Raw genomic sequence first — 24,934 nt, forward strand, 5'->3', positions numbered from 1 at the left:
GAGTTAATTTTTTTTCATTAAATCTTTTAACTATTGCCACTATCCCCATCACCCAACACTCTCAGACTAAGATCAATTATTCACAGTCTCGGTATCATGTAAATGCTAAATTGATATTCTAACCATCACCAAACCCATTTAATCCACCTCCATTGCATTTTATGACAGTCACCAGCCTTGCCATGTCCAGCTCTTAGATTTATAATGCATGTTTTTTGTCTGTCTGACCCTTCTTTTCGAGCTCCCTTCAGTGCAAGTGAAATCCATATCGCCCAACCCCACAAACCACATTCATCCATCTTAGGATTCCACATTGACATCTGGTTCTCCAAACCTAATCCAAAATTCTCACTCTTACATTTTAACCTTTCTTTGAAGGCACCCTCCCGATCTCCTCAATCTTTCTGTCTCCCAACTGCATCCCTCATCCTCCCTCTCTTTCACTCACCCCTCTGTGGTTCACCAGTCCTCCACTCACCCCTCCTATTCTGTTCTCATTATACTGGCCATGTCCCCTCTGCTCTTTCATCTTTGAAGGTTCTGACTTGAAACACTGACAAATCATTTTCTCTCAACAATGCTGCTGGAAGGAGTCACGTGATGGAGTAGTGGCCGGACGGTGAACTCCAGCCCTCTCCAGAAAAGTCGGGAAAAACAAGAGAAAACACAAAGGCACAGAAATAAAAGTTACAGAAAAGTGAGTATAAAGGTGGAAAGAAGATGGCGACAAAAAAAGAAAAATCGAAAGCAACGGTAAGAAGAGAGGAAGAGAAGACAAAGGAGGAAAAAGGTGAAGGCCTTACCTGTCCGAAGAGGCCCGCTGCGGAGAGAGAAACCCGCTCCCTCAGGTCGGTAAATAATGGACTACAAAAATGGCTCGCAGAGCCGAGTAAAAGTGCGCAACCGCGCATGCGCGATACTTGAATGAAAAGAAACACACCGACGGGAGGGGGGACCAGCTGGGGAGTCGATCTCCACAGCCGGCAACGACAGCTGCAGAACACCTGCAGCAAGAAGAGACCACAGAAGACAATAGAAACAAGAAAGAAGAGGAGGAAAGGGCAACAAAGAAACAACAGATGGTCAACCCAGAGGAAGAAGAAGAGGAAGAGTATGGTGAAATAGAAGAAGAAAAGAAAGGCAAGGTAAAGGATATACTTGCTCTTATTAAAGGATACATGGAGTCATTTAAAGAATGGCAAACACAGGAATTTAAGGATTTAAGAAAAAGAATAAACAACACAGAAGAGAAAATAAATAAAATGGAGATGACCTTAACAGAAATGGGAAAAAAAATGGACAAGATGGAAGAGCGGGCAGTAGCAGCAGAAATGGAGGTAGAAGACTTAAAAAAGAAATTGGAGAAATCTAATAAAAAAACTAAAGAGACACAAGAACTACTAGCTCAAAAAATAGATACAATGGAAAACCATAACAGAAGAAACAACATAAAGATAGTGGGCCTTAAGGAAGATGAAGAAGGCAAGAATATGAGGGAGTTTATAAAAGAGTGGATCCCTAAGACCCTAGGATGTCCAGAACTACAGCAAGAATTGGAAATAGAAAGGGCACATAGAGTATTGGCCTCTAAACCTTCTTTCTTTGGCTTGGCTTCGCGGACGAAGATTTATGGAGGGGGTAAAAAGTCCACGTCAGCTGCAGACTCGTTTGTGGCTGACAAGTCCGATGCGGGACAGGCAGACACGATTGCAGCGGTTGCAGGGGAAAATTGGTTGGTTGGGGATGGGTGTTGGGTTTTTCCTCCTTTGCCTTTTGTCAGTGAGGTAGGCTCTGCGGTCTTCTTCAAAGGAGGTTGCTGCCCGCCAAACTGTGAGGCGCCAAGATGCACGGTTTGAGGTGATATCAGCCCACTGGCGGTGGTCAATGTGGCAGGCACCAAGAGATTTCTTTAGGCAGTCCTTGTACCTTTTCTTTGGTGCACCTCTGTCACGGTGGCCAGTGGAGAGCTCGCCATATAACACGATCTTGGGAAGGCGATGGTCCTCCATTCTGGAGACGTGACCCATCCAGCGCAGCCGGATCTTCAGCAGCGTGGACTCGATGCTGTCGACCTCTGCCATCTCGAGTACTTCGACGTTAGGGATGTAAGCGCTCCAATGGATGTTGAGGATGGAGCGGAGACAACGCTGGTGGAAGCGTTCTAGGAGCCGTAGGTGGTGCCGGTAGAGGACCCATGATTCGGAGCCGAACAGGAGTGTGGGTATGACAACGGCTCTGTATACGCTTATCTTTGTGAGGTTTTTCAGTTGGTTGTTTTTCCAGACTCTTTTGTGTAGTCTTCCAAAGGCGCTATTTGCCTTGGCGAGTCTGTTGTCTATCTCATTGTCGATCCTTGCATCTGATGAAATGGTGCAGCCGAGATAGGTAAACTGGTTGACCGTTTTGAGTTTTGTGTGCCCGATGGAGATGTGGGGGGGCTGGTAATCATGGTGGGGAGCTGGCTGATGGAGGACCTCAGTTTTCTTCAGGCTGACTTCCAGGCCAAACATTTTGGCAGTTTCCGCAAAGCAGGACGTCAAGCGCTGAAGAGCTGGCTCTGAATGGGCAACTAAAGCGGCATCGTCTGCAAAGAGTAGTTCACGGACAAGTTTCTCTTGTGTCTTGGTGTGAGCTTGCAGTCGCCTCAGATTGAAGAGACTGCCATCCGTGCGGTACCGGATGTAAACAGCGTCTTCATTGTTGGGGTCTTTCATGGCTTGGTTCAGCATCATGCTGAAGAAGATTGAAAAGAGGGTTGGTGCCAGAACACAGCCTTGCTTCACGCCATTGTTAATGGAGAAGGGTTCAGAGAGCTCATTGCTGTATCTGACCCGACCTTGTTGGTTTTCGTGCAATTGGATAATCATGTTGAGGAACTTTGGGGGACATCCGATGCGCTCTAGTATTTGCCAAAGCCCTTTCCTGCTCACGGTGTCGAAGGCTTTGGTGAGGTCAACAAAGGTGATGTAGAGTCCTTTGTTTTGTTCTCTGCATTTTTCTTGGAGCTGTCTGAGGGCAAAGACCATGTCAGTAGTTCCTCTGTTTGCGCGAAAGCCGCACTGTGATTCTGGGAGAATATTCTCGGCGGCACTAGGTATTATTCTATTTAGTAGAATCCTAGCGAAGATTTTGCCTGCAATGGAGAGCAACGTGATTCCCCTGTAGTTTGAGCAGTCTGATTTCTCGCCTTTGTTTTTGTACAGGGTGATGATGGTGGCATCACGAAGATCCTGAGGCAGTTTACCTTGGTCCCAACAAAGCTTGAAAAACTCATGCAGTTTGGCATGCAGAGTTTTGCCGCCAGCCTTCCAGACTTCTGGGGGGATTCCATCCATACCTGCTGCTTTCCCCCCAGAAGGCCTCTAAACCACAACCACAACAAAAACCAAGATCTATTGTAGTAAAATTCCTAAGATATACTACAAGAGAAAAGGTACTGGAGAAGACAATGGAAAAAGTAAGAGAGGGCAACAAACCACTGGAGTATAAAGGGCAAAAAATCTTCATTTATCCAGATATAAGTTTTGAACTCCTAAAGAAGAGAAAAGAGTTCAATACAGCAAAGGCGATTTTATGGAAGAAAGGGTATAAATTTATACTAAAGCATCCAGCGGTATTGAAAATATTTATTCCAGGACAACAAAACAGACTATTCTCGGATCCAGAAGAAGCACGAAAATTTGCAGAACAATTACAAAAATAGACTGAGGGAGGAAGACGGGTAATGAGAGTTAAAATGATCACGATTGATATGTATGCGGGTAAAGAGGTATAAGAGTGAATAGAGACAATGAGCATACATGAATGTATCTGTACTTAGAGGAAAATATAGATAGTATAGACAAGAATTAATAAGGGAAGGTAATGGAATAGAGAGAATAAGGAGGGAATTAAAAGAGTGACCTTTGTGACATATGAAAAGTGAAATCTTTTCTGGGGGAGGCGGGGTGGGGGGAAATAGCGGTCACTGCAAAATCAGTTGACGCTTGCGAGTGGATTCGCAAATCCAAATGGAGAGGGGAGATGTGGTTGTCCGACAAGGGATAAAGGACAACTCAGGAGGTGAAGGGGAGATTGGGGATAAATAAGATAGAAATAGGAGAATAAGGAAAATGTTGGATGTTGTAGGAATGTTGTCTTATAGAGTTGAAAATAAGAAAACAGAAATGGAAAAGGAGGAAAGGTAATGATGGAAAAACGGAAAGAGAAGATAAACAAAATATAAAAGGGCTACGCTGAACTATATGTCTTTAAATATTAATGGAATACATAACCAAATTAAAAGGAAGAAACTACTAAATTTAAATGAATAAATGTATTCCATTAGAAAAAATAACATACAGGTTAAGAAATAATATTGAAATATTCGAACAAGTATAGGAGCCTTACATTAAATACAATAGCGAAAACCTACCGGGGACAAACATTACCTAAGTTGATGGAAGGAGAAGGAAAGAAAAGAATGGACTCAGTAGAATTTCTGGTGTAATTTTGTTGAATGACAACATTGTCTGACTGGCTTAATGCAACCTAGATTGTATACCTAAAATGGATGAGAGGGGTGGGGGGGTGGTTTGGGAGGAAAGGGGTGGGGGAGAAAAAGTCACTGTATATGTGTGAAAAAGAAATAGTGTATATCATGGCTAATGTGATTTATGGTGTGAAAAATAAAAAAATTAAAAAAAAAAACAATACTGCTGGACCTGCTTGGTTCATCCAACAGATTGGGTTTTTTTTTCCACCAACAATTGCGGTCACAGTTTTACTTTGCAGGAGATTGCTGCCAAAATCTAATATACTGAATGCTGTCTGGAATGTTCCTAGAATATGTGTTTAAAAAGCAATTTTTTTCACCTATTATATTGTCCATTCATAATTATTGACTGTTCCAGCACATGTGTGTACCTTTGTTCTGGATGATCTCTCAGGATGGGGGCACGGTTTCTATTCTAACTTAATATGCTCCATGATCCTGGAGAAACGCTATCTCATCTTTACCGTGCGAGCATGGTATGAACAATTAATAAAGGTGACTTGACTTGACGATTTGCATAGCAGTTTTCAATGCCAGTGACTCAGGTTCAAATCTGCCTCTAAGGAGTTTGTACATTCTCCCCATGTTTGTGTGGGTTTTTCCTCCAACCCTCCAAAAATAAATGGGGGTTGTTGGTTAATTGGGTGGCATGGACTTGTGGGCCAGAAGGGCCTGCTACTGTGTTGTATGTCTAAAAAAATGCCCATTATTGCCTTCTCTCAGTGATGTAATGCACCAAGAAGCAGACTGGAATGGAATCCATGAGAAGATCTGCCAGCTTCTGATTCCAGTGCGGACTCCACTGCCATTCCTCAGTTCTTCAAAAGAACGAGAACACTGTAAGGAGCAGCTGGTGCAGAGGCAGGTAAACTGAACACCTTTCATCTATATTTATTTTTCTTGTTCCAGTTTTCTCCATTTCTCTCCACAAAGTGTAATTTCAATCCGATTATTCACAAAATAATGGCCAAGGGCTGGCAAAGTCGAGTCAATTCCTGCATGTACAACAGGTCCTCAGTGACATATTTATATTGAGAAGGCTATCTTTAATTTCCTTCCTTATTCAGGTGCTATACTGAGTTTCTATTCCTATCCATGGAATAGGATATGTAATCCAAGTCAGCAATGACTAAGAAATGGATTTAAGAGTTGTTTGTCAGTATGAACCCTTCGGCCCGTCGAGCCAGCACCGCCATTTTACAGATCATGGCTGATCACTACTATCAGTACCCCTTTCCAGCCTTATCCCCAAAACCCTTAACTCCTTTGTCCACTAGAGTCTTATCTAACTCTCTTTTGAACATAATCAGCGAATCTGCCTCTACCACCCTCTGTGGCAGAGCATTCCACAGATTCACACTTCTCTGGGTAAAAAAATGTTTTCTCATCTCCGTCCTAAAGGGCCTACCCTGTATTCTTAAACTATGCCCTCTAGTTCTCGTCTCCCCCATCATTGGGAACAAGTAATCCGACTTCACCCTGTCTATCCCCCTGATAATTTTGTATACCTCAATCATGTCCCCCTTCATCCTTCTAAACTCCATTGGATACAAGTCCAGTTTTTCTAGCCTTTTAGCATATGTCAACCCCGCCATCCCTGGAACTAACCTTGTAAATCTGCGCTGCACACCCTCTAAAGCTAGTATGTCCTTCCTCAAAATTGGAGACCAAAACTGGACGCAATACTCCAGGTGGAGTCTCACCAGGGCCCTGTACAACTGCAGAAGGGCGTCTCTGATCCTATACTCAAATCCCCTCTTTATGAAAGCCAACATGCCATTTGCCTTCTTAAATACTGATCCCTGTGGCACTCCACTCGTCACATCCTGCCATCCTGAAAAAGACCCGCTTACTCCAACCCTTTATTTCCTATTTCTTAACCAATTTCCTATCCATGTCAGCACCTTACCTCCAATATCATGCTCCCTGATCTTGCCCACTAGTCTCCCGTGCGGTATCTTATCAAAGGCCTTCTGGAAGTCCAAGTACACCACATCCACTGGCTCTCCCAAGTCCACCCTCTTTGTCACATCCTCGAAAAATTCCAGAAGGTTAGTCAAGCATGACTTACCCTTAAGGAATCCATGCTGACTAGCCCTTATACTATTATTTCTGCCTAAGTGTCTGTAAAAATTGCACTTGTTGTACAATTGGAGGCAGTGTGTTGACTGTACCCATAAAGTGATGAGGCTCCTCTCCTCCTGTAGAAGAGAGATTGATGAGTACTGTAAATACAATTCAAATCAGACTCCAGTGCATGAATTTCTTGGTCCACAACAGAGCACTGCATATGAATTAAAAGTGCATATTTAAAGAGTAATACCAATAATGCCATTAATGTACAATAATATGGAGGAAATCAAATTAACATTAATAACGTAGAGGACAAATTAGTGGAGAGTGCAAGAGATTGACGTCTCAACACATGGTCCAGAAAACAATGAGGAAAATGGCTATTTTAACCAATGTTTCGGGCTTGAGCCTTTCATCATTCTTTACTCCATAAAGAAGGTCACTCCGATATAAAACCTACGACCCAAGGACCTCGCTGCCATGTCCCAGCTTGCTTGGCCACGGCACATGAACCATGGGTGTAAAGGGTGGGGCCAGTACTGCGCACACTGCACTCCACCTAAAAGCTCCTTTGTGCAGGCCCGAGGACAGGGCCACGGCTCCCCCTCAAAAGATGCACACAAACTCAAGCTAGCATGTTGGAACATCAGAACCATGCTAGACAAGGCTGACAGCCACCGACCTGAACGTCGGTCTGCCCTCATCGCACATGAACTCCATAAAGTACACTGTTTGACCTGCTGAGTTTCTCCAGTGTTGTGTTTTTACTTCATCCATGGTTTTTGTGTTGTTACTCCTGTAAGGAATATATCACTTGTGAAATAACGTTTTTTTTCCCCTCACTCCGCAGATGCTATCAGATCTGCTGGGAATTTTCAGCTTTTTCATTTACTTCAGATTTCCAGCGACTTTTGTTCTCTGCATCTGATAGCTCTAACATGATCTCTCCCTCTCTCTCTCTCCCTCCCCTTCTCCCCACCCAAATTCTTGGTGCGTCCACCTTATCAAAGGCATTCCCTCTGTTTTCCTCTTCTTTCTCTCTCCGACTCGTTTTCTCATTTTTCCAATCTTACAAATGGCCTTCCATCTGAAATGTGTCTTCACATTTCCTCTCTCCACATCTGCTGCTTGACCTGCTGTGTATTTCCTGATTCATTTCCATAATTTTCTTGATTCAATAATACTTAACATTGATGATTTACATTTTTCAAATCCTCTTACTGTTTACAGAAACATCTTATTGATCTGACACGAACTGTGGCTCAAAAGCTTCTGTTCGAGGGTAAACATGAACTGGCCATTCCGGGAGCTTTGCAGTCCCTGCGCTTTGTGATGGCTCTTTATGGCCCACATTCTGCTGAGCTAGTGGCATCTCAATTGCTCCTGGCAGAAGCGAGTATTGGTAAGAATATTTTATGTACTATATGTATATGTTTGTCACGTGGGAATAACAATACAATCATTAAATTCTATCACCATAAATTGCCTACTTTAGACTTAAGGAAGATACCAGTAAATACAATTGGGCAGTGCCAGCTGGGCACTCCGATCAGATGCATTAGCATTGACTTCTCCAGTTTCTGCTAGACCACTCCACATTCTCTCTCCCTACAGCACCTAATAAGCCTGAATGCGCTTGGGAGTGTCTGCTCTCAGAAGCTAACCAGGCACAGGACTGGTCAGTACTTGGAGGGGAGACCGCCTGGGAACACCAGGTGCTGTGAGGGGCGCTGGATAAAGTGGCGACTATCTGTCTGCCTTACAGTAGTCAAAAGTTAAAGAATTTCATGCGTGTTACATTCTAAATGTAGTATGACATGACAATAAATGGAACCTTTACCGTTCCCTTTGTCTTCTTTTCTCCAGCTTTCCACCCCCTTCCCTCTCCATTCACAGAGCCTGCTTGCTGGCCCTCCCTCATCCACCTATTTCCTCCTAGCTTTTTGGCCTGTCCACCTCCCCTCCCTCCACCATTTTGTTCGGGCTTACATTTTTTAATACCTTGATGGAGGGCTCAAATTCGAAACGTTGGCTCTGTATCTTTACCTCTGCCATACAAAATGCATTGTTTGACCTGCTGAATTTCTCCAGCATTGGGAAATTAGTAAAAATGCAATCAGCAAATTAAGAGGAATGCAGAAACAGAAATCCGTAGGGGTTCAACTACAGAAAAGGTTAGAGTATACAGAATAGCTGCAATTTTTTTTAAATAAGAAAAGGTGGGATGTTTGCCTTTCTGTGGGAGGGCTGGAAATCAGGTTACAATTGTGGTGCATCATTTTTTTTTGGTGTTAATAAGATATATTTGTCGATTGCTTAGTTTTCAATTAATCGAGGACCTGATACTGACATAATCTATAAACCATGCGTGAAAAGTGTCAGGAGTGATAAATGTTTTCTAGGTAAAGCTGCCCCATTCTCCCAGACCAGAGCCTTCTGGTATCTGCTCCTTTCCATGGGGCTTAGCTTCATCAACCAAAATGTATTTTCATACTTTAAGATTTGTTGTGCTTATATACCATCAGTAATTTCACTATTTTGTGCACGGAATGCTACTCAGGCCTTTGGCGACTTGATGAAGCAGAGGAATACCTTGCTCAAGCCCAATGGGTAGTGATGAAAACCACAGAATGTGTCACCACCATTCAGTACAAGTTGTACCGAACTCTGGGCCTTCTATACACTGCCAAATGCGACTATGACAAAGCACTCTGGTACTTTGCTGATGATGTAAGTATTAGAGAATGAATGGGTTTACAAGGAGTAACTCTGTGTCATCTCTTCACTTGACTTCCTTCATTCCAGAAGCTCAGCCACTTGTTAGAATAAAGGGCAACAGTAGTTGGGTAGTGACAGCAGATCATGGCAGAGAAAATACGGTGTAACTTCATACGAAAATACTGGAGAAACTCAGCAAGTCAGGCAATGCTCTTTATAGAGCAAAGGTAAAAGTCACACAACCAACACTTTTGATCTTTGCTGCATAAAGAATGCTGTCTGTCTTGTTGACTTTCTCCAGCCTTTTTGTGTAAACTACAATCACAGCATCTGCAGACTTTCCTGTTTAACTCCAGTATAACTTCAGGCTGGCAGGAGGAATTGATAGGGTTGGCAATGGTGTTGAAGCTAAATAATTTGTCTGCTCCTGGCAATATCTTTGCCAAATATGTACCTACTAATTTGCCCTTGGGTCTCCTTCCATTCCAGCTCAGTGGCTGTAACTTGTTTGTATGGCAGAGCGTTGTGGGTTCCACTGCTGAGACTTGAACACAAAACCAAGGCTAATATTTTTAAAGAGCTGTCTGAGTGACTTGTTTCAAACAGGATGTTTAGCTGAACTCAATCTAGTATATAAGGTAGTGTGGTCAATTGCAGCATCAAGTAATCTTACATCATAGTTATCCCCAGGGTATCTGATCACATTACAAATTTGAGAGCTTGCTCTGTGTAAATTGACAGCTGCATTTCCCAGGGACCACATTTCAAATACTTTTTTATTGATTTCTAACCGGCCGCTACAAAGAAACACACACAGTGTGGCAGATTAAGCTCACTTGCTTCATTAGAGCTGGAAAGGCTGCTTTTATACTGTTCAAGTTCCCGCTGCTTTTGCTGATTGACTGAGTCAACCATATGAATAACAATAGCTGATGGGAACATCCATGTATATAAAGGGCCTTCTTCCCCAGCCTGTTTCTGCTGAGTTAGCTGGGCAGCTTAACCAATGCCATTTTAGGGCTGTTGGTCTGATGCTGCCCCAGCTTCTACCCCCGCTGGTTCATTGTCCTGGGAGTTGCTTTAGCAATCTCTGTCCGCGTCTGCTGCCGCGTGATGTGCCGGTACAATCTCCGCAATTGCGGGCTGCCACAGACTCAGAGGAATACAGTAAAATGCCTGTAATCTGGAATTCAAGCAACCGGCATAAAAACCAGTGGAAAATAAATGGGTAAACAATATATTCATTTCAAATTGGCTCACCTCACCATTAGATCTCCATTCATGCAACACGTAGTCTCAAGCAACCAGAAATCTTGTTTATCCAGCATCTACCAATCCCCTTAGGAGCCAGATACCATGGGCTTAAGGCTCTTTTTGTGTAATAAGGTAGTACTCATTCATGACCATTGCCACAAATCACAATGGCTTCTTTCTCTAACAATAAAATGAAAAATTCTTCTCCTTTTGGCACCATGGATGTCTAAACTCAAAATAAGCAGCTGCATTTCCTCTGCAATGTCATCTTTATTAACTTGATCCTTTTCATAGTGTGCTGGCATGGGACTACTTCTGGATCAGAGAGGAGTTGGACCGATGAGCTTCACCTCACTGGTACAGTAGCTCTAACTTAGTGGAAGGGGTATGTAAGAGAAGTGGCAAAGAGTTTAAAATAATGAATAGCTGGGATGGATTTAAAAGGGAACAATCAGCCAATATGTAAACAGGACAAGAGAGCATAGGAAACGATGTAGAACTCACTACCACTGGAAATATTGCAGCAGGTAGTACTGATGCATTTAAGCCAAAGTTGGCAAGCATGAAAGGGAGAAGGTAATAGAGAGTAATGCTATTATTTGTAGATGAGGAGAGATAAGAGGTAGTCTGAGATGAAATGTGGACTCTCAAGGACAGGTTGGTCTGTTCTATGTAGCTAATCCTGTACCAAACACTGGTTAGTAAAAAAAAAAAATCCCTGAATAGTTATCTCCAAGGAAGGGTTGTATTTAATATCTTCACCTCACAAAGATTTCATTTATGAGAACAAATGTTGGGGAATGCAATTCTCTTGTGGTATGATTGGAGCCAACTAAACCCACCACCCAGCCACCTGGCAATGAGCTGCAGGCTGGAGAACAAAAGGTGCACGCACAACAGCCAGAGAGCTGCTTGTCTGGGAATTGTGTATTGACAACTCCAGCCTGGAGGGCATGAATTTCCAATCATGGCGAAGTAGTAGAGTCAAACTGACTGGCAATCATAGGTCTGTGAACTGGATCATTCCAAAAAGTGGCAAGTGCGAGTTAGTGAAGGGCCATGGTGTCCTCCTCTTCCTTCATCACCACCTGAACATGAGCTACATTTTCCCCCCCAAAATAAACTTTAATCACACTAAAAAAAATTAGAGAAATGAAACCAAAGCATTTCTTAGTGACCTATTTGCTTTTGTTACTGTACATTGTGGTGCTATCCATTAATTTTCAGAGCACAGCACCTTGGCTGCCTGGGTTTACTCTTTGCCTCCCTCACCACCACCCTCCCCACATACACAGGAAATAATGGGAAGCTACCTCTCACTTAACAATTTTCAAATAACAAAGGGTTCTTTAGAAATATAACTCTTTCATTAAATGGGGAGAACTGTCACTATGCAATTAAATCATGTGCTGTAGAGATTCTAACATGGATTTCCCTCATGATATAAGCACTAGGAGAACAGGGGTGGGAAGACAGATAATCATAGTTAGGGTATCGTACTTCCATGCACACCAAACAAAAATGGACACAGCATGAATGAATTTACAATGATAAAATATGAGGTAAAACATGAAAGTCTACAGACCCTGTGATTTTTAAAATTTTTTTTAATTTTTCACACTATAAACCACATTGACCAAGATACATGGACATTTTTCTTCTTAAATATATACAGTGTAGTTTTCTCCCCCCTTTTTCCCCCTCCCTTCCCTCCCTCCCTCACTCCCTTCCCCATTTATTTGAAGTTCAATCTATAAGATACATTAAACCCATTAAACAATGTTGTCACTTAATAAAAATAAACAAGAAATTTTACTGAGTCAGTTCTTTTCGTTGTCTTCTCCTTCTGTCATTTTAGGTGGTGGAAGTCCACGGTAGGATTTCTCTATTGTGTTTCATGTATGGTTCCCATATTTGTTCAAATATTGTGATGTTATTTCTTAAATTGTATGTTATTTTTTCTAATGGAATACATTTATTCATTTCTATGTACCATTGTTGTATTCTCAAGTTGTCTTCTAATTTCCAGGTTGACATAATACATTTTTTTGCTACAGATAGGGCTATCATAACAAATCTTTTTTGTGCTCCATCCAAATTGAGTCCAAATTCTTTGTTTCTTATATTACTTAGGAGGAAGATCTCTGGGTTTTTTGGTATATTGCTTTTTGTGATTTTATTTAATATCTGGTTTAGATCTTCCCAAAATTTTTCCACTTTCTCACATGTCCAAATTGCATGAATTGTTGTTCCCGTTTCCTTTTTACAGCGAAAACATCTGTCTGATAATGTTGGGTCCCATTTATTTAACTTTTGAGGTATGATGTATAGCCTGTGTATCCAGTTATATTGTATCATGCGTAACCTCGTGTTTATTGTATTTCTCATAGTTCCGGAGCATAGCTTCTCCCATGTTTCATTCTTTATCTTTATGTTTAGATCTTGTTCCCATTTTTGTTTAGGTTTACCGTTTGTTTCCTTGTTCTCCTTTTCTTGCAGTTTGATGTACATGTTTGTTACAAACTTTTTAATTATCATTGTGTCTGTAATCACATATTCAAAATTGCTTCCTTCTGGTAACCTCAGACTGTTTCCCAATTTGTCATTCAAGTAGGTTTTCAGTTGGTAGTATGCAAACATTGTATCGTGAGTTATATTATATTTATCCTTCATTTGTTCAAAGGATAATAATTTATTTCCCGAAAAACAATTTTCTATTCTTTTGATCCCTTTTTTCTCCCATTCTCTAAAGGAAAGGTTATCTATTGTGAAAGGGATTAACTGATTTTGTTTCAATATTAGTTTTGGTAGTTGGTAATTTGTTTTATTCCTTTCTACATGAATCTTCTTCCAAATGTTGAGCAGATGATGCAATACCGGTGAATTCCTATGTTGCACCAATTTTTCATCCCATTTATATAGCATATGTTCAGGTATCTTCTCCCCTATTTTATCTAGTTCTAATCTGGTCCAATCTAGTTTTTCCCTTGTTTGATAAAAATCTGATAGCTATCTTAATTGTGTGGCTCTATAATAATTCTTAAACTTTGGTAGTTGTAAGCCTCCTTGTTTGTACCATTCTGTTAATTTATCTAGTGATATCCTTGGATTCCCCCCTTTCCATAAGAATTTCCTTATTATTTTCTTTAACTCCTTGAAGAATTTCTCTGTTAGGTGTATTGGTAATGACTGAAATAGGTATTGTATCCTTGGGAAAATATTCATTTTAATACAGTTTATCCTTCCTATCAGTGTTAGTGGTAAGTCTTTCCAATACTCTAAGTCGTCTTGTAATTTTTTCATTAATGGATGGTAATTGAGTTTATATAGATGGCCAAGGTTTTTATTTTGGTTTATACCTAGGTATCGCATTGCTTGTGTTTGCCATCTAAATGGCGATTCTTTCTTAAACTTTGTGAAATCCGCATGATTCATTGGCATTGCTTCACTTTTATTTGCGTTGATCTTGTACCCTGATACTTCTCCATATTCCTTCAATTTCCTATGTAATTCTTTTATTGATATTTCTGGTTCTGTTAAGTATATTATAATGTCATCTGCAAATAGACTGATTTTATATTCCTTCTCTTTTATTTTTATCCCTTTTATTTTATTTTCTGTTCTTATCAGTTCTGCTAGTGGTTCTATAGCTAACGTGAACAGTGAGGGAGATAGTGGACATCCCTGCCTTGTTGTTCTGCTTAAGTTAAATGGTTTTGATATATATCCATTTATTGTCATTTTCGCCAATGGCCCCTTATATAATGCTTTAATCCAATTAATATATTGCTCTGGTAGGCTGAATTTTTGTAGTACTTTGAATAAATAATTCCATTCTACTCTGTGAAAGGCCTTCTCTGCGTCTAAAGCAACCGCTACTGTTGGAGTTTTATTTCCTTCTACTGCATGAATTAAGTTAATAAATTTACAAATATTGTCTGTTGTTCATCTTTTTTTAATAAATCCAGTTTGGTCGAGATTTACTATTTTTGGTACATAGTCGGCCAATCTGTTTGCTAATAGTTTAGCTATTATCTTATAATCTGTGTTAAGTAAAGATATTGGTCTATATGACGCTGGTGCGAGTGGATCTTTCCCTGTCTTTGGTATTACTGTAATTATTGCTGTTTTGCATGACTCTGGTAAGCTTTGTGTTTTATCAATCTGGTTGATTACTTCCAGAAGGGGAGGAATTAATAAGTCTTTAAATGTTTTATAGAATTCTATTGGGAATCCATCCTCTCCTGGTGTCTTATTATTTGGTAGTTTTTTTAATATCTCCTGTAATTCTTCTATTTCAATTGGTTTTATTAATTTATTTTGCTCCTCTGTTTGTAATTTCAATAGTTCAATTTTAGTTAGAAATTCATCTATTTTGTCTTCTTTCCCTTCGTTTTCAGTTTAATATAATTGCTCGTAGAATTCCCTGAAGTTTTCTTTGATCTCCGTTGGATTATATGTAATTTGTTTGTCCTTTTTCCTTAATGCCAGTACCATTCTTTTAGTTTGTTCTGTCTTAAGCTGCCACGCTAGAATTTTGTGTGTTTTTTCTCCTAGCTCATAATATTTCTGTTTTGTCTTCATTATGTTCTTCTCCACCTTATATGTTTGTAGTGTTTCATATTTTATTTTTTTAACTGCCAATTCTCTTTTAGTTGTATCTTCCTTTATTGCTAATTCTTTTTCTATATTTGTTATTTCCCTTTCCAACTGTTCTGTTTCCCGATTGTAGTCCTTCTTCATCTTAGTTACATAACTTATTATTTGCCCTATGATGAATGCATTCATTGCGTCCCATAGTATAAACTTATCTTTCACTGATTCCGTATTTATTTCAAAGTACATTTTAATTTGTCGTTCAATGAATTCTCTAAAATCCTGTCTTTTAAGTAGCATGGAGTTTAATCTCCATCTATACATTCTTGGTGGGATGTCCTCTAGCTCTATTGCCAATAACAGGGGTGAGTGGTCCGATAATAGTCTAGCTTTATATTTCGTTTTCCTAACTCTCCCTTGAATGTGGGCTGATAATAGGAATAGGTCTATCCTTGAGTATGTTTTATGCCTACCCGAATAGTATGAATATTCCTTTTCCTTTGGGTGTTGTTTCCTCCATATATCCAAAAGTTGCATTTCTTGCACCGATTTAATTATAAATTTGGTTACTTTGTTCTTTCTGTTAGTTTTTTTTCCAGTTTTATCCATGTTTGAGTCCAAATTAAGGTTAAAATCCCCTCCTATTAGTATGTTCCCTTGCGTATCTGCTATCTCCAAAAAGATATCTTGCATAAATTTTTGATCTTCTTCATTAGGTGATACAGACCCTGTGATTGAAGTAAAAACACAATGCTGGAGAAACTCAGCAGGCCAAACAGTGTCCTTTATTGATCAAAGATACAGAACATAGCCAACGTTTTGGGCTTGAGCCCTTCATCAAAGTATTACAAAATGCAGACAGGCACCTGAACAAAATGGTGAGGGAAAGGGGCAGAGGGAGGAGCACAGTCCCAAAAGCAGGAGGTAATAAGTAGGTAAGGGAGGGAGGGCACACCTGCAAGCAGAGGGGGGAGGGGAATGGCCCTGTGAATGGTGAAAGGGGAGGCCAGCTGGAGGAAAGAAGACAAAGGGAAAGTGAAGGGATGGAGAAGAGTGAGAAGGCTATCAGAAATTGGAGAAGTCAATGTTAATGCCATCCAGTTGGAGAGTTCCCAGACAAATAAGTCCTCCAATTTACGGTAATCTCAGTAGGACAGAACATGAGGCCATGACAGCAGGGCGCAGAATTGAAGTGGTTGCCCCCTGTCACTGATGCAGACAGAGTGAAGGTGCTCAGCGAAGCCATCTCCCAGCCAGGTTTGCTCTATCAAGTACACTGTTTGACCTGGTGAATTTCTCCAGCATTGTATTTTTAATTACAAGTGGTCTGGCATTATAAATGAGCCATTTTGAGTGCCCAATGCCATTTCTATTTGGCATTCGGATGAAAAGTGCCATTGATCATGAAACACACAACTGATAGCTTGTGCAAGATAAGTCAGCTCATTTTCCATTTGAAAGAGACTAATGGCAGGAATTTGTTTTGGACAGATTTACCATGTCACTGAGGTGTTCGGTGTGTCCGACATTCACACAGCTGGTGGGTACTTCCATATGGCCAATGTGTTTTTCAAGCAGGAGAAGATGGACATAGCAGACTCGATGTACTCAGAGGTAAACATCAGAATATTTTAGCCCAGCACAATAAATCAAGACAAGTAGCAACTTGTCGTCTCATTTTACCCGAACAGGAAACAACTACATGGATGTGACGGTCATTTTCTTCCCAAATGCAATAGTTTCTCATTTTAGGGCAACCTTACTCTCAACCAATAAGAAAATACAATTCCCAACAGCAGTTTATCAGTAGTCAGAAATTTGGGTGACTTCCCAGAACTATATCCTGACCTAACACCAAGCCAGAGGGAACAAATGGCAGTTGTGGTCCTCAGCAGATGAAATGGGAAAAGCATAGTCTGAGTTACGGGATAACATACTAGTGTATAGAAATCAATTTAGCAACCTTGAGATTTTGTAATTATGTTGTAATACAATGAAATGCATAAACAAATAAACTTGTAAGTTTCAACAATCCATAAATGGCCCAAGTCTCATCCCTTCAACCTGAAACTTAAACTGGTAACATCCACAATCAGTCTTGATGAAGGATTTCAAGCTGAAATCTCACCAATGCCTTATGCCCAGCCCCCCCCCCCCCCACCATCCCATTCCCGTAAGAAGCTGGAGTTCCTCCAGCCGATCGTCTTTTGCTCCGCATTCCAACATAGTCTCTAACTTGTTTATTTGTTTGGTAAAGAATAAAATGCTCTGAAATGAATAAAGAGGAGTTTGTATGTTCTCCCTGTAGCTATGTGGGTTTCCTCCCACCCTGCAAAAAGTACGGGGATTGTTGTTTAATTGGATGTATTTGGGTAGCATGGACTCGAGGGCCAGAAAGGCCTGTTACCGTGCTTTATGTAAAAAAATACAGAATATTTATTATTTTCAATGCAGGTGACAAATATCTGGAAAACATTCCTGGGTGAACTAGTTGAGACTGAAATACAAAGGTCTTTGTGGAAAGCTGGCATCAGTTCACCAGAACCTGGCACCAATCTCGTTGATTTGGAAGACGTCTTTGGTTGGTGCTCTATACCATTGTCTGTTTCCTTAATGTACAGTATTTGGACACAAAACTGTGATATTTACATGAAGTGAAGCCAGTTATGCCTGAGAATGTTAACATTTAAGGAAAAACTCTCCTAGGATGGAATCTGAATTTTTTTTCCAAATCCCCTCCATCGAAAATCTCAGCCATCCAGAATAAAAGTTGAGTTTGGAGTCCTACTGAGGAGCAAAACCTCTTGTACGAGGAATTTTAATGGCCATGCAGTAAACACATTCAATTGAACAGTATTACAGGGCCATCAGAGTGAGGGCCTCAGACTGGATGTGGAACATACTGTATGCCTTCAGAGTATGAATGGAGAAAGGATACAGAATAATAAAAAATCTAAAAAAGAGATAATGTGCAGATTTTGAGATTGGCTTTGGCTAATTATACGTGTGAAATATTTGGAGATTACACTGGACAATAATTTTTTCAGAAGGTTGGGTTCCTGAGAAAAAGATGGAAATTATGATAGACAACTTCAAGCTGGACACAAAGATAATTTCAAATTTGCTGCATCATGTAGGAAGTTGGAGAAACATTAACTTTTCTTGAATTTAGCAGGTTTAATTGCATAATGATGCTGACATATTGTGTTAGTTCAACTGCCCTAAAAATGTTTTGCTGCTAATTTTCATTTGCACTCAGCATCTGATGCCTCTTGTGTCAGTGTCCAACAATAGTCAGCCAGCACTGATGGATTCAGTTCCCCTGATATGGCTTTTCTATGGTTGTAATGTCCTGGTGACACCTTTCACCATATTAGTTACTGACAGCACCAGGATCGGCAGAGAAGAAGTCCAAGTGCGAATGCAGAGAATGAATTTTCAATGACATGCTGTACTTCATGGTTTTATATACTTGAAGCATGCTGTCAATCAGATAGATGTAGTTTGGTTCTCTGTAGTTCTCAAGAAAATTCTCAACAACATATTTAAATGCCTTCCAAACTATTTTCACTAGCAGATCTTCAAACACCTTGTCATTGATAACGTAACTGATTTCTGGACTAACAAAACCACTTGCTTTGTGGCAATATTCTCATATACCTAAAATATGACAGGAAATCACAAAAATAGGTTTTATCTTTAAAAAAGGAACATGATAGGAAAATTTTAAGTTGATTTTTAAGATCAGCAGCCCAAAGTCCATAAAATCCAGCCAAAAGTGTTCAGGAAGAAAAAATCTTTGTTGTTCAGCATTATTAGACAGATTGTGTTTGGAATAAGGGTGTCTATAATCTCAAATGGTCTTATCATGCAGAATTAATCATGTTGGATTTGTTTGAGTGTTCTGACTAATAAAGATATTAGTCAAACATCTCTTTACCTCTTGTGCTCCTATGTATGCAACAAAGGAAAATTTTACATTACAATAGACAGTAGGTGCTGGAGTAGGCCAATTGGCCCATCGAGCCAGCACCACCATTATTCAGATCATGGCTGATCATTCCCGACAGTATCCATTCCCTGCCTTGACCCCATAACCCTCAACTCCAACAGAATCAAATTTTAGTGAATTCAGTTCTTTCCTCCTCTACCATGGTCACTAATCCTTGAGAGGCTCGATAAAACAAAGGCTGGCAATCGTTTAACAGCTCACCAAAATGACCATGTTATAGGCCATGCAAGACAGTAAATTCACTGATTATTTGATGGTGTCAACTATCAGAGCTACATCCTCAACACAATGGAAGAGCTGGCAGAGCCAACACTCAGCCAACCTTTACAGAAGCAATCTAAAATTTTGCTGCTTCAGTTATTATTCACTCATGTCTCAACTTTTCTCGGTGGAAAGAAAGTCACAAGTCTGCATTAGAACATTAAAATCTCAGCTCTCTGTAATTAACGTCAATATCTCCACTCACGAGCTGCTGCAAATGGACTCTAAGTGTTCCTTTTAATGAAATTCCTCAATTTTAAAGACAAAAATATTGTGTGTTGTAGTCTACTTGATATAGGTGTATATCAAGGTGTATAGGTGTCATTATAGCCATAAGTTATCACCCCTGGATTCCTAATGCTAGTGTGCACACCATTTGCTTGCAAACACAGGGCACTCTAAAATAGCACAACATGGAGTGACTATGATAAGCATTGTGCAAATTAATTCTGATTTGTAAAACTTTAATCCTGTTGATGGACTGCCAGCATTTTGCCAATAGCTATGCACGTAGGTCTCTCCAGCAGAGGACAGCATTAAGCAGCAGGAGTTGTGGTAAATGTTTCTCGGACTAAAAGCTGCAACCTTCTGATCTTTATGATTCAGATGGAAAATTCCTTTACCATGTGATATCAACATAGCATCTCATTGATAAGCAGAATAATAAACTAAATTTTATATCAAACAATAGTCAACCATTCAGGTGCAGCAGGGCTTTCTTCCTTTCCCAGTTACAAACTATGGGGAGGTGCGGAACAGGTGGAGAGAAAGAAGTATTTCAACATTTGGTGTATAACTGGAACCGACTGCTTAAATGAGTACCAGATACTCACTGATACCTAACACACTGCATCAAGTCATAACCTAACTGAATTAGAAGGACTGTAATCTATGGTTGGGGCATATAGATCTTTCTAGAGATGGATATGGGACGCTGAGTTAACCTGCAGCACAGCTACTACACAGAACACAAGGGTACATGAGAAGTACTTCAGGTTCAATAATTGATGAGTCACTTATTAAAACCACAGGGCACAGTTATTCTTTATCATTGACTTCTTCAAAACTTTCACAATTTGCACATTTACCGTGCAATTCTTTACACTATTATTTCCCTTTATGTTAGACCAGCAGCACACAGGTGCTGTTCTATGATTGAGGGATAATGCAAGCAATATCCTACACTTCTCCTGGAGAGAAGTGTGCATGTTGTGACGGATTATGTTATATTTTATATTGTATGTAGATATGCTTTTGGAAGATAAATTGTGGGGTTTTTATTGTAGGTCACCCACAGATACAACCACTTTAAAACAGATCTCATTTAAAATGCTAGCGCTCTGCTCAAGCCAGACAGTCCAGGCTCTGAGTACCTTTGCAAAAACTTTGAAGAATGAATTCACTTTAGAGACTTGACAAGTAGGTGTTAATTGGATATGCTGTGGAGTAATATTTTGGAAAGCAACAGATGAATGGACTTGGAAGATCTGGTGCCACAGTCTGTTCGAATGCAGTGTGCAAGAGGGTCATGTGGTTTTCTCTGTGTGTGTGAGAGAGAGAGAGAGAGAGAGAGAGAGAGAATTCAGTTCTACTGTTCAACAGCAGCAGCTGGGACTGGAACAGGACAAGCTGGAAAGCTTGTGGAAAAACCCCATTTTGAAGATGGGTTGTGAGTTATTAGTTCAGCCTCTTCACAGCCCTTGTGGTCCATACAAGAGGAGATATTTGGCTGTATGATCTTTCACTTGAAATAAGGGAAACAAAAAGGAACTCTGTGGTGACCTGAAAGAAAGAGGTTATCACCTGAAAAACCTTAATGGGGCAAGTTTCTTCAGCAAGACACTGAAGTGGCTGATTGGAAAGAATCAGTTCGTGTCCAACAAGCAGCAAATCTCTCTCTGAAAACTAACAAGAACCTTTCTGAATGGTAACCATTTACCTTACAAGCACCAAAGCCTGGTGAAATTCATATATGTTAACTTCTGTGCTCAGTATCCGAATTGTCTGATACCAGTAAACTTGGAGGAATGAGAATTGAGATTGGACTGTGAATCAAATAATTTTTCTGAACTTACACACAAATTACATACACGTGCACTTAGAATTTTAAGTTAGGTTAATAGTAATAAGTTAAGAGTTTGGCCCTCCTGTTTTCATGTTTAAAGATAATTAAAATAACTTTTGTTTAAGTAACCATTTGTCTTGATGAACTTCTATTGCTGCTGGGTTTTGGGCTCCTCTGGGCCCATAACAATGTTCTTTCTACAAGCAGTTAATATGAACACAGGAAGATGACTAAGCTATTTAGCTTTCTCAAGCCTGTTCAACTATTCATAAGATAGTTGATCTGACCACAAATATCTGCCTTTTCCCCTTGTCTATTAAAACAATTGGTTAATAAAATCTATCTGCCTCAGACTTAAAAGTTGCCATTTGATCAATAGCCACATGTAGAAGAGAATCCCAAAATTTCTACACCCTTTGGGAATAGAAGCGTTACCTTACCTTTCTCCTGAAAGAGTGAAACCTTGAAGAAGGGGTCAGGTATGAAATGTCAGAAATATATCTTTACCTCCGAAGGACGCTGTGAGACTGGCTGAGTTCCTCCAGTATTTTTACATCTCTCCTGAAAGGCATGGCTCAGCCGATGGAATAGCTTCTCCACCCATTATACAACTTCAGTCAAATTATTCCTTCACTCTCACGTTTCCAGGGAATAAAATTCTGGTCTGCACCATCTCTCCTTGTAATTTTATACATGGTGTATAAAGGGTGTCCTTTTTATACACCTTTACTATGTTCTATCTCACTCCATTGTCTACTTCCTAAGAGGTGTTTGTTGTCTATTATTATGATACAAGCTTTTCTAGAAATGTTTTAATTCTTTTTTTCTGTGCTGTTTGAAGATGGAGCCAAAGAAGCAGAAGCAGTCAAGGTCCTGCATGCAATCTTTAACCTACGGAACCAGGAGCTCCTTGTGAAAAATGGCAAAATTGGAAGTATTGCTCACACTTTGGCAATGCTTTATTACCTGCTCCTGGACTTTAACAAGGTGCGCTTCACAAATTCTCTTTCAGTTGAAAGCTTCATTAACATAAACAAATCGTTAGAAATTGATGCAAATAGAGTATAATGTCTCATAATGAATTTCTGTGCTAATCTATTTAATTGTTTGGGAAAGCCTGGGTCAAATTATTTTCCTCAAATGCTGGGTATGGATATCAAAACAAAACTACAAATGATAAATTAAATGTCTGGGTGCACTGCAGCTGCATTATGTAAAAGCAGTCTGGAACAGCAAAACTTGATACCGTCAGGTTCTGTGCCAGGTGGCAGTAAAATAAAAATTAATCTCTTGGCCCCTGAACTAGGATCAGGATAAAAAAACAGCGAGAGCACCCACTGAGTGTCTTTGCAAAATATTTTGGGCAGCATGGTTCGTGTAGTGGTTACTGCAGTGCTGTCTGTAAGGAGTTCGCACATTCTGCCCATGTTTGCATGGGTTTCCTCCGGGTGCTCCGGTTACCTCCCACCTTTCAAAAAAATTGTATGGGTGTTTGGGTGGCATGGGCTGTGGGCCGGGAGGGGCTGTATATCTAAATTTAAATGTAAAAATCAATGAGGATTTTATTGACCAGATACTTAGGTGAACTGGTCACTTTAATAATGCATATACAAGAGAAGGTTCTGTTGGGTACTTTAAGATGAATGGCTAAATTCCTGCCTTTTCAAAGCTCTTCCACTTTCTTTCCATGAGTGAGAAGTGCAATCGTCTCAATCACCTGCAATGGTGAAGCACCGAAACACTCAAGATTCTCAACACCACCCAATATTAAACCACCCAACCTCATCCAGCTTTCTAAATATTCAGTGCATGCATGAGTGGCATCTGGAGTACAAAAAAAATCCGCCACTTAACTAATCAAATCTGTTTCATCATTTTGCTTGCACCAAACTCTTTTCTCCATACAGTTGATTTACAAGAGGGATGTATTCCTGGGAAGCAAAATGTCATAAATCAGAAAGACTTGGCAAAATACATTATGAAAATGTTGATACAATGGAGAAAGACATGCTATTCATTACAGTGAAAAATAGTTTTGGAAATTGAAAGCACGTACCCCAATAAATGTAGTAGGTGGCAGTATGACACTTTAGTAAATTAAACTTTTGTAAATCAAAAGCTGCTTTCGGGTGGAATAGCTGGGAGAATGCGGCTCCGGAGCCGGCTGCGGGTGTGTGCGAAGTGACATTCAGGTGGCAGTGCTGAAGGCACTGTTCTGGCACCTGAAAGGTCCGCAGCAGGGCAATTGCCGGCTCCTGTTGACGGTGGCCATCGTAGAGCCCATTTTCAGGTGCCTAGGGGGAGCGCACGGAAGCGGAGAATACACCTACTCAAAGAGGGTTGGGTAAGAACTCCTCAGGTCAGGGCTCTCTGCTTTCAGGTGGCCTCACTGCTTTCAGGTGGCCTCACAACAGCCACATTCGGGTATTTTAGCCAGCTTTATGTTGGGGTATTCTGGCCACCTGAAAGCGGCTTAATATTGTTAATAAAAATTTTGGGTTTTTTTAAAATCCAATATGATATTTTCTCTTGTTAGCCATAGCTATCTTTAATACTTCAGGTGTAGGCTAAATTTTTCCCATTGGATTTTGATCTCTTCAAGATAATTAAATGTAAACTAGGTATTCCTTTGTTGAATATTAGCTAATGCTTGACTACTCAGCTTTCATATAGTTTCCCAATCCACCATATCAAACCAAACTACTTTCCACCCTCACCTTACTCCACTCTCCACTTCATACTTTGTTTAGATTTTGGCTTTGGTTTCAGATTGGTTAGTTATTTTCAAATTTAATATTACATTCTATCATATTTAGTCATTCTTAAAGGATCTTTTACTATGAATTAACCTTTACTAATAGAACAATGCTAGATATAAAATAGCCCATTTCCTGTCTTTTAGCCGATCTGGACACCAATTCTCCATGAATCTCTCCTCCAGACGATTATCACTACTTTAGTTTAGATGTTGGTTAACATCCCAAGTGATTATTGATTTTCCTTTATTAGATGCAACTGAAGTCTCTTAATTGCCCCACATTACCATTGGAGGACATCAACGTTTCCTGACCCTCACACATTTTTACCATTCCCTTTCCCTCTGCTGCCTTTACCCATCCTTTATTACCAGGGGGCCTCTCCTCCTTTTCCACGGCCAATTTCTTTTCTTCTGCTGGCTTCACTGGACTGCTATTCTCAGGGATGGAGTTGGTGTCCCCTCCCTGCACTGTGGGCAGAGCAGCTGAGTTACAACCCTATGATAGATCTCAGTGAGAACAAAGAATGTTGGAGTCAGTAAAACCTGATTCGTTCGCAAAATAATCGGAGATTGAAAGTCAGACTATGGTTAAATTCTGCATGTTACACAACTGCTGACATAATTTTGGGTATATTTTCTAATAGAAAACAAGGGTCAGAACAA

The 24,934-nt window shown here is 40.2% G+C and overlaps 1 protein-coding gene across 4 annotated transcripts in view; it reads left to right on the forward strand.

Annotated features, from left to right (window-relative positions):
* zmynd12 (zinc finger, MYND-type containing 12) overlaps positions 1–24,934 on the forward strand; it is a 50,364-nt gene that overhangs the window by 5,007 nt on the left and 20,423 nt on the right. For all 4 annotated transcript variants that reach the window (XM_069918937.1, XM_069918934.1, XM_069918935.1 and 1 more), the window contains exons 2-7: positions 5,258–5,399; positions 7,838–8,009; positions 9,168–9,337; positions 16,667–16,789; positions 17,630–17,756; positions 22,355–22,500. In XM_069918937.1, coding sequence (XP_069775038.1) covers positions 5,258–5,399; positions 7,838–8,009; positions 9,168–9,337; positions 16,667–16,789; positions 17,630–17,756; positions 22,355–22,500 — 880 coding nt within the window. The remainder of the gene's footprint in view (positions 1–5,257; positions 5,400–7,837; positions 8,010–9,167; positions 9,338–16,666; positions 16,790–17,629; positions 17,757–22,354; positions 22,501–24,934) is intronic.

The sequence above is a fragment of the Narcine bancroftii genome, chromosome 2, assembly GCF_036971445.1.
Source record: "Narcine bancroftii isolate sNarBan1 chromosome 2, sNarBan1.hap1, whole genome shotgun sequence".
NCBI classification, from domain to species: domain Eukaryota; kingdom Metazoa; phylum Chordata; class Chondrichthyes; order Torpediniformes; family Narcinidae; genus Narcine; species Narcine bancroftii.